The 10,431-nt window shown below is 46.7% G+C and overlaps 2 protein-coding genes across 2 annotated transcripts; one reads left to right on the top strand and one right to left on the bottom strand.

Annotated features, from left to right (window-relative positions):
* Positions 1-6,101: 6,101 nt before the first annotated feature.
* LOC127315541 (AP2/ERF and B3 domain-containing transcription factor ARF14-like) lies at positions 6,102-6,692 on the top strand. The gene is made up of 2 exons (XM_051346020.1): positions 6,102-6,502; positions 6,680-6,692. Exons 1-2 carry the CDS (start codon positions 6,102-6,104, stop codon positions 6,690-6,692), a joined length of 414 nt encoding a protein of 137 aa, XP_051201980.1.
* A 281-nt stretch (positions 6,693-6,973) lies between these two features.
* LOC127314104 (berberine bridge enzyme-like Cyn d 4) lies at positions 6,974-8,714 on the bottom strand. Its single transcript, XM_051344574.2, has one exon. It carries the CDS (start codon positions 8,641-8,643, stop codon positions 7,090-7,092), a length of 1,554 nt encoding a protein of 517 aa, XP_051200534.1. The 5' UTR covers positions 8,644-8,714; the 3' UTR covers positions 6,974-7,089.
* Between the last annotated feature and the right edge of the window lie 1,717 nt (positions 8,715-10,431).

Raw genomic sequence — 10,431 nt, forward strand, 5'->3', positions numbered from 1 at the left:
CACGCAATCACCTATAGAAGGCCATGCAACGCGTTTCTCACTCGGCAATCAAAACAAAGAGAGCACGGGATCTTTTACTGTGATTTGGCATGTACTTCTCTACATTGGGTAAAATTATTGCACACTTTTTTCTTCGTCTGCTCTTATTAGGGTTGCCACTCAATTCAAGAATTAGATAACTGGAAGATTTTGTAGTGTTTGACCGACATGGAATAAGTATGCCAGATGTTTAGTTGTAGACCTACTATCTCAAATATTATTGATTCTATTGATCTGGGATAGCTTTAAGATTATATATTTGATACACAAGAGATCCATGCCATTCGAATTTGGTATACTTCAGAACATCAAATATATGCCATTAGACTTTCTTTAAATATATTTTCAGACACAATGCCTTAAACCTGACTTGGAGAAGGCCTATGATAAGGCCTTGATTTGGAGAAGGCCTATGATAAGATACCTCGGAATGCCATGTGGTGGGCCTTGGAGAAACACAAAGTCCCAATAAAGTACATTACCCTCATCAAGGATATGTATGATAATGTTGTGACAAGTGTTCGAACAAGCGATGGCGACACTGATGACTTTCCAATTAGAATAGGGCTACACCAAGGGTCAGCTTTGAGCCCTTATCTTTTTGATTTGGTGAGGATGAGGTCACAAGGGATATACAAGGAGACATCCCATGGTGTATGGTCTTTGCGGATGATGTGGTGCTAGTCGATGATAGCCGAAAGGGGGTTAATAGAAAGTTAGAGTTGTGGAGGCGAACTCTCGAATCGAAAGGTTTAGGCTTAGTAGAACTAAAACTGAATACATGAGGTGCAGTTTCAGTTCTACTAGGCATGAGGAGGGAGAGGTTAGCCTTGATGGGCAGGTGGTACCGGAGAGAGACACTTTTCGATATTTGGGGTCCATGTTGCAGAAGGATGGAGATATCGATGAAGATGTGGGCCACCGAATCAAGGCTGGTTGGATGAAGTGGCGCCAAGCTTCTGGCGTACTCTGTGACAAGAGAGTGCCACAAAAGCTAAAAGGAAGGTTTTATAGGACAGCTATCCGACCTGCGATGATGTATGGCGCTGAGTGTTGGCCAACGAAGAGACGACATATCCAACAATTAAGTGTAGCAGAGATGCGCATGTTGAGATGGATATGTGGCCACACAAGAAAGGATCGGGTACGGAACGACGACATACGGGAGAGAGTTGGAGTAGCACCGATTGAATAGAAGCTGGTCCAACATCGTCTCAGATCGTTTGGACATATCCAACGGAGGCCTCCAGAAGCGCCAGTGCATAGCGGACGGATAAAGCGTGATGAGAATGTTAAGAGGGGTCATGGTAGACCAAACTTGACATAGGAGGAGGCCGTTAAGAGAGACCTGAAGGTTTGGAATATCGACAAAGATTTAGCCATGGATAGGGGTGCGTGGAAGTTAGCTATCCACGTTCCGGAACCATGACTTGGCTTCGAGATCTGATGGGTTTCAACTCTAGCCTACCCCAACTTGTTTGGGACTGAAAGGCTTGGTTGTTGTTGTTGTTGTTGTTGTTGTTGTTGTTGTTGTTGTTGTTGTTGTTGTTGTTGTTGTTGTTGTTGTTGTTGTTGTTGTTGTTGTTGTTGTTGTTGTTGTTGTTGTTGTTGTTGTTGTTGTTGTTGTTGTTGTTGTTGTTGTTGTTGTTGTTGTTGTTGTTGTTGTTGTTGTTGTTGTTGTTGTTGTTGTTGTTGTAATGCCTTAAACCTTTTTCTTCCGCTTTGAAGCAATTCACTGCAAAGTGCGTCATTTTAACTAGAACACACAATCGTCTGTTGTTTAGTACTTGTGCTAAATCGCTTCCAATATGGTAATAAAAGAGCAAAAATAATTACATGCTAAATTACACTTAATATCAGGATCCTTATTTGGGTATTGTTTTCATCATACGCAAGTCAGTTAGATGACATAATTGCACTCACACATTAGGGCAGTCAGTTAGATGTCGTAATTGCACGGGGAGAAACTACATGTTTAAACATCGCTTGAGTTTCAGTGCCCTTTTTTATATTCAATAAATATCAACTTGTAGCATGTGCCTTGCCCCGTCTTACAATTCTGCCCCTCCTTTTTTTTTTTGCGAATTCAATTCTGCCCCTCCTTGACATTGCCTTCCTGTTGTTCTGCCGACTTCGAATGAACTTCTCCCACTTGTGCTTCACGCAATATCGGTGTTACGCATGTGCTGAACATTGTTGTCTCGCCATTTGCGGACTTCGTCGAGCTTCGTTCGCCCGTGCTTCGCCCATGGTACATCGTTCGGCTAGGATGCGAGGAGCTAAGAAGAGACCTCTAGTGAACTAAGGCGATGATGCACGTGGTCACTGTAAAAGAGGAAAAGGAAATACTAACAAGATATGTTTGTATGTTATCTCATAGCAACTCCAAATTCATGGGTGAACAAAATATTAGTGCATAAGGGCCAGTGGCATGTTGAAGTAGGAGGACTACGAGAGTATGTAGTGGGGTTGTTGGAGTGTGTTGACTATTGAAGTAAAATGAGGATATGAAAAAACATTTGATTCCCCATGGTAGTGCATAGGCATTTAATTGTGAAAATCAAAGTGTTGTTTGGACTAATTAAAAAAGAATTATTTCTCCCGTTAAACATGTGTTTGCAGCACCCATGTTTTGTGACACAATAATACATCCAAAAGAAGATGTTATTGAGTTTATAGATAGAACGCCTCATATCACATGTGTGAGACTTGCGGTAGAATGGTAACAAGACCTAGAACTTGAAACCATTCACAACAATATTGTCTTGCTATTGTGTTCGGTATTATCATGTCGTAGTATAGTATGATATCTTTGATTTATTTTGATTTTCTATAGTGTGTTGTGAATTATATATGTGCATTGAGAAATAAAATTTAAAGACCCGTAGCAACGCACGGATATTTGTACTAGTACAAAAAAATGTCAGATGGTGCAACACTGTTTAGCTGTATTTATTCTTGTTTCACACTTTGAACAATGATGAAGCACAATACAAAAGAACAACATGAGGCAAGGAAAAAAGATTGTCCAGAAACTTACTTCAATATTTCAATATTGTTTATCATCTATCCAACTTAATTGCAAAACTACTTGAAAAAAATAATCGCATGTTCTGTTTCGCAGACCACACTCAGCATTGGAAACTTATATACTTACGTAATCAACTCTAGCTCTGCTGATTTAGGGGCCTCAGCAGGGAGATCAAGGCAGCAACCCGGAACTGATGCTTGGACGTCGTATATTTGGGGATATACCGGGGTGGAGAAGAAGTTGTGCACGGTGCCGCCATGGGGAAGATGCTTCAAGGCATGCATATGAGGACCAGAGGCTTTGGGAAGGTGTACAGACTCTAGAAGAGTCCGGAAGCAAAGGAGCGTTAAAATGGCATCAGTCCACGTTGAAATCCTAATGATGCTTGTATTTGCAATATCAAAAGTTCCTGGCACGCTCTTGTTGCATGGATCTAGAGGGCCATGTACGTGGTTTTGTTTGATCTCTCAAAACACTGAGCGTGGCATTTTGTAACTTGGGCCACATTTTTTTTTTTGACAAAAGAAATATATTAGTATCGATAGCTACCAATTACACATAGCCTCTGTAACGACGCAACACAGTAACCTAATAGTAGTACGGATGCACACAGCTAAAAAACAAAAAAAAAAGAAAACTAAAAAAAAGTCCCTCTACGGTACTCCAGTCCTAGCAAAAACAGTACAACCACCATCAAGAGAACACCTGAAATTCAGGCTCTCCACCAATGACGGCTCCAAGAAAGGAACAGTGCACAAGTGTCGTAGTCGCCTGTATTTCAAAATTTTAAAATTGCATTTCATAGTTTCAAAAAATTAGGAACAAAAATTCTATAGGTAGCCAATGATGTACTCTACGACTGTGAAAATAAAAGCAATACAAAAGACTCAGTATTTTGAGCTGTGCAAAATTCACAAATCCATAAATCTGAAAACATGAACAGTGTAGATTTTAAAACCTCCAACATTTGTCAGAATTTATCATTTTTGTGTAGCCTCTAATATAACATATTTCATCTGAAGAATTTGCACAGAGGTACAGTACATCATTAGCTACATTCAGATTTTTTTCAGATTTGTTGAATTCAAATTTTGCAAAAAAAAAACAGGCTACATGCATGTAGCTGGGGCTACACTTTGAGTTTTCCCAAAACATTTCTTTATACACACTGTGTAAACTACATAACTATGTGTGAAGAAGTGAAACACATGTTGAACACGGAAGAGATTATCAGAAAGAGAAACAAGCATGGCTGAATACAGTGGCAAAATGTTTAATTTAATGAAAAGGAACATCGCACATGTAAGCATTGATGAGGGGTCCCAATCCATCAACAGATAAAGTATTTTTTTTCTTCATGCATGATCGACTGACTGAAGTATAAAATTGTTTATACATTTTACTTCCATTTTTAGCTTCGTCGATATCTCATCCTAGAGATGCCCTGCATTTGTCTTTGTCTTACATAAATAGAAATTTAGTTATGGGCCATTGCACCATAGGAACAAGGATGTGGGAATCCTACGAGATGAGTCAATACATAGTAATGCTAAAAAATAATTAACATGGGATTGAATCTGTGTGGAAAAAAATATGCGTCTAACACGAACGTTTTTTTCAACCGCTACCTCTTAAATTAGCAGATCATGTCCTTCCAGTCGAGCTTTTAGATGGTGTACAGGCGTAGTCAGAATTGTTCTTGGTGAAGGTGCTCAAGCTGGTGTTACGGCTGAGGAGAGCCTCCACGTCGTTGAACATTGCCCATGTTTTCGGTCGCTTTGATTGCAACAATTGGATGGAAAATTTATTGACTATTGCTTCTCTTATCTAGCTATTACATATTTGCGAGTGAATTTCACTTTTTACCCTCTACTTATTCATTTGTGATACTAATTACCTCATCGAGTGAAAATTCATGTAGATTACCAATTTTGAAAGATTTGGACCCTTGTTTTCTGATGTGTATCCATTGGAAAAGGTGTTAGGTGATGATCAGGATCCAAAAAGATCAAGACGATAGCGAAGAATGGACAATATGGACTAAAGAAGTATGGGCATAATCGTCCATGAGGCCCTCTGATATTTACATATTTTGTCGCTCCACATCAACGTATGATGCCTATCCTATCGAGCAATTACAAGAAAAATGTTAAATTATGGCGAAACCATGTTTAAAGTCTCAAAACGGGATATTTTGGTAGAAACTCCACTAAATGGGGTAATATGTTTCACAGTTGCAAAACTACAAGGTAAAAAGTAGAATTCACTCTATATTTGCTGAAAATACTGAAAACTCCGATTTGCGGTTTTACGCGCGGTTCTGAACGAGCAGATCCCGGAAATGGGAACCGTAAAACCGTATATGTATATTCCCATTTGCGTGATATATTTGATCAGAGACTGCACGAAACCGCAAAAACTTGTTTTAGCGCCCCGAATACTTTTTTTAAGGGCTGAAAATGGGAACCATAAACCCTATTTGGTTTTACTGTTTGTGACTAGCTATGTTACTCTATTCTAAAAAGAATACACATTGTTTCTTGAGAAGTGTTATGTTACAATGGCTAGCTATGTTACTTTATCCTCCTCTTTTCTCATTAACGCATTGCCACATAAGTAAATTTGCTGAGTTAGACACGAAGTTACTCTTAAAATTATTTGCACTATAAGTAGTCTAAGACAACAAATGAGAGGCCATGTAATCCATCGAAGCGGTTCTTCACCCCGCTTCAAGCCCTCTTGGAGCATCTCCAACAGAGGCGTGAAACGGCACGCCATCACGTTTCAACCGCTTTTTGCCGCGCGCATCCAGCGGACGCGCCAAACCCGCGCGCGAAATAAAATTTATCCCGCGCCCGCTATCGCGGCATCCCTAGCGGAAAACTTGTTGCGTCGCTTCGCGCGCGCTATAAAGCGCCGCGTGCGCGCACACCCAACCGCCACGGAACCTTTCGCCTCACCCCGCCGCTTCCCCGCGCCACGCGTCGCCGCCGCTCTCCTTCCTCGCCGCCTCCGCTCGTCCATCGCCAGGATGCCGCCGCGCCGCCGCGGATCGTCGGGCTTTCGTGGTGCTCGAGCGCGTCCAAAAGGGACATTCTACATGGAGATTCGCGCCGTCGGCTTCCGCGTCACCCTCGGCACCTTCACCATGCCGGAGCTGGCGACTCGCGCCTACGAAGCGGCCGCGTGGCGATTCCGGCGCCCACGGCGCGACCTCAACTTCCAGGACGTCGAGTCGCTAGAGGAGGCGGAGTTTCTGGTGCCCGCGCCGCGCCTCGTCAGCGAGGAGGACAGTCGCCGCCACCGCCAGGTGAAGCCCCGCATCGCCATCGCCGAGCATGACGAGGAGCTGATGCGCCAGTGGAGGGAGCAGTTCCACAGCAACGTCGACAACACGGAGGCGTTCTTCGCGGACCTCAGGGCGCAGCGTAGGTCCGCCAGGCGCCGCCGCCGCGCCATCGCCGAGTTCGAGCTCGAGAACCCGAACACGACTTGGGGCGAAAATGATCCTCGTTGGGACGACATTTTGACTGCGACGACCTCCGACGACGAGGACGAGTAGACTATTTCTATTATCTATGTATTTTCAATGTTTTTCTGGCGCTGTAGATCTTCTATTTAAACTAGTTTAAATCAAAATATGTTTCCGGCGCTGCAAATTAGTGCTTCAGCTGCGAGCGCTTTTTCAGTGGACCACCCGCACTGCGAAATAGGGTGTCCGATGAAGGAAATTTCGGCGCATGGCACGCTAAGTGTTTGCAGCACGCGTGACATTGGTTTTGCAGCGGCCAGATTATTGCGTCTTCGAGATGCTCTTACAAATTAGAATGAGGCCTTACAATCCGTAGGAGTAAATGAACATATATATACATCTCATAAGCATGCACGTCGACAGAATCTAGCTAAATAAAACCAGTTGGTATTGTTTATTCAAGAAAGTAAGCAAATCCTAACCGGTAGTCATCACGAAGGATGGACCTAATAAATCAGCAGATCGCTATCGGGTAAGTAAACTGTGCTCACTTTTGACCTTGGAGCAGAGGCGGGATGCTCTGCTCGTTTCTGAAGTAGTCGGTGGGGTCGACGGCCGCCTTCACCGACGCGAGCCTCTCGAAGTTGCTCATGAAGTACTGCTCGCCCCAAACCTTGCCGCCGTCGAACGTGCTGACGTCGCCCACCACCACGTTCTGCCCGATGTCCAGGTCCCGGTAGTTCACGTACGCCTCCCTCGTGTTGTTGCTCACGTGCTTCCCCATCAACTCGTAGAAGTTGGCGAGCCAGGTAGTGGTCGCCGTGCCGTCGCCCTGCCAGAACACGATGTACTGGATGTTGAAGAGCACGCCGTTGCGGTGCGGGTACGGCGTGGCGGCGGCTGGTACGGTCCCCATGAACCCTCCGTGGGGCTCGAGGATGATCATCCCGGCTGCGTTCATCTCGAACCAGGAAATGATGTTGCTCCAGTCGAGCTTGGAGATGGCGGTCCGGACGTAGTCGGACTTGTTCTTGGTGAAGGTGCTCAGGCTCGTGTTCCGGCTGAGGAGCGCCTCCACGTCGGTGTTGCCGGAGTTGATGAAGGCCGCGGACTGGAGCCAGGTCATGGAGTGGCAGTCTGCGGTCGTCATGTTGAGCTCGGGGAACTTACTGCGCATCGTCACCGCGAGCAACCTGCACGTGCCGAGGTATAGAGCCTGGAACAGGGCTTGGTCCCTCTGCAGGATCACCCTTATGGTAAGGTCGTCGGGGAGTGATGGCCCGACTTCTTGCCATTTGGTGAGGATCTCTACGGTGCCCTGGTCAAGCGCCTTTCCGATGTTGAACACCGTGACTATGGAGGGGACTTGAACAAGCTGGACCTTCCAGGAGAGGACGATGCCGAAGCTCTCCCCGCCGCCGCCTCGGATGGCCCAGAAGAGGTCCTCCCCCATGCCGGCCCTGTCGAGGAGATCACCGTTGGCGTTGACCAGCTTGGCGTCGATGACCTTGTCGATGGAGAGGCCATGCTTGCGCATCATCATGCCGATGGCGCCGCCGCTGAAGTGGCCGCCCACACCAATGGTCGAGCACACACCGGACGGGAACCCGAGCCGCGGGTTGTTCTTGGCGATGGTGTAGTACAGCTCCCCGACGGTCGCACCGGAGTCGACCCAGGCCGTGGACTCGAACCTGTCGACGCTCACGGTGCGGAGTTTGGCGAGGTCGACGACCCCGAACACCTCGGACCGCGCCGACCGGTACGAGAGGCCCTCGTAGTCGTGGCCGCCGCTGCGTACGCGGAGGCGCACGCCGTGCCAGCGGCCGCAGCGCACGGCGGCCTGGACGTGGGAGGCGACGGTGGGCGTCACGATGCACAGCGGCCTCACCGTAGTGTTGGTGAAGAACTTGGGGTTCCTGATGGATGAGACCAGCACGGTGGTGAAGCTGCTGGAGCCCTGCTCGAAGACGAGCTCGCTAGGTAGGTTCTCCCTTAGGCATTGGAGGAAGCCATCAGAGGAAGCCTGGGAAGGTACCGAGATCAGGTGGCATGACAAGAAGCTCACAAGGAACGCGAGTGCGAAGCCTTTGCGCATAGCCATCTTTTGCTTCTCGCAGCTAGCGAGAGTGTTGTGCTTAAACACGGCCTGGCCTAAGCTGTCTATATAGAAGAACTGCTTGGTTGTGCTACTTGCACTACTGCAGCAAAACCCGAGCTATGACCTTGCGGGGATACGCGCGAATTCATTAGCCGGCCCTAGCTTGATGCAAAAGTCTCGGTCAACGATTCCAACGGGTACGCCGTGCGCGTGGAGATTATTGATTGGATAAGAAAATAAATTGTTTATACGTGGGATCGCATCCCTAGATAGTTTGTGTGACAGGATTTAGACATGATCTTTGTGGGATATGATCTCGGAACGCTCCTGCCTCCACAACGCAGCGCGTAAAGAGTATGCACTAGTACAAGAGGTGATCCGGTTTACCGCTAAACTAATGCATATTCAATATGCGTCTAAAACATGCGCGCGACTAAAACAATTTTACAGCGCCTGATTTACTATATTTTCTGATTTACTATATTTTCGCGCGAATAGCAGCGTTTCACCATACGCGAAAAAATGCAGCGCGCGGCAGATGTCGGTGCAAATTTCATTGAAACATAGATCAAAATACACATGCGACAAACTAAACAAGAAAACATGAAAATACGATACACTGAAAAATATTTAGTAGTCGAACTCTCGATGTCGGAGTCGCATGAACTCGACGCGGTGGACGAGAACAAATCCGCCCACAGAGGATCTTTGTCACCAATGGTGGTCGGGCCTTCCATCTGCGCCAAGATGAATGCCTTGCGTGCCCGCTTGGCTTGCCTAGCCGCCTTGCGCTCCGGCCACTGCTGCTTGAAGAACTCATTCTGGTCGACGATGTCCTGAGGGAAGTTCTCGCGCCATGCTGCTAGGGCGTGCTCGTCCGCCGTGAAAATGGTGAACCGGCACTGGCGCTGCCTCTCCTCGTTGGTGACAAGGCGTGGCGGAGGCACCAACATTCTCCGCTAGGCCACGGAGTTGACATAGCAGAGTGGACGGCCGAGCTGCCACGCCGCAGTGTCGTAGGCTCGCGCGGCCTCGTGCACGGTCTTGAACGTCTCGAGCGTCAGGCGGTAGCCGGCGGCGCGGATCTTCACGTAGAAGTTGTTCGCAGGCCGGGCGCGCACGCCACGGTAGGTGGAGGAGCTGCGGAGTGAAGGCATGTCGGCGGTGGAGAACGGTAGAGTGGCGTTTCGGTGGTGAGGCGGTTGGTCTACGCAAGCCTTTTTTTATATAGCGCCCTGAATCCAGCGCGGTAAATTTAGCGCGCTTTACGGTTTTTTGTCGCGCACGAGCAAAAACAAATTTGCTCTATTTTCGCGCGTTTGTTGGAGCGTGCCCTTCACTCACACGCGCTAAAATAGTGGTTTTTCCCTCACTAGCACAGTTGTTGGAGATGCTCTTACGGCCATCCTGCCGCAGGCTCGCACTGTGAAAAAAAATGGGAAAACCGAAGCTTCCATCGGTAACCAAAGTTTGCGCTAGGAAAAGGGAAAGGAGGATGGCGATGTCTACAACAGTGCTCGTGGAAAATTTGCAAGGGCATAATATGATGGTCTTTCATCATCGATACTTTCCATGTTCATCATAATTGTGAGAATAATAGAGTAAGTGATGATGTGGCCGTTTGCGGCTTTACTTATAAAACGGGACGAAAGTCTATTTATGGATGTTGATGTTGACACGCTAAGCCTTTTGAGTTATGCAACCCTGGGAGAGTAGGCTAGCTAATGTATAATGCCATAAGATTTATCTTTTTAAAATATTATTTATTTTTCATTTATTTCCACAAATATT

Source organism: Lolium perenne, chromosome 7 (assembly GCF_019359855.2).
Source record: "Lolium perenne isolate Kyuss_39 chromosome 7, Kyuss_2.0, whole genome shotgun sequence".
In the NCBI taxonomy this organism is placed as follows: Eukaryota; Viridiplantae; Streptophyta; class Magnoliopsida; order Poales; family Poaceae; genus Lolium; species Lolium perenne.

Coding starts and splice junctions, on each gene's coding strand:
- LOC127315541 (XM_051346020.1), top strand. CDS start 6,102: ATGCCGCCGCGCCGCCGCGGATCGTCGGGCTTTCGTGGTGCTCGAGCG.
- LOC127314104 (XM_051344574.2), bottom strand. CDS start 8,643: ATGGCTATGCGCAAAGGCTTCGCACTCGCGTTCCTTGTGAGCTTCTTG.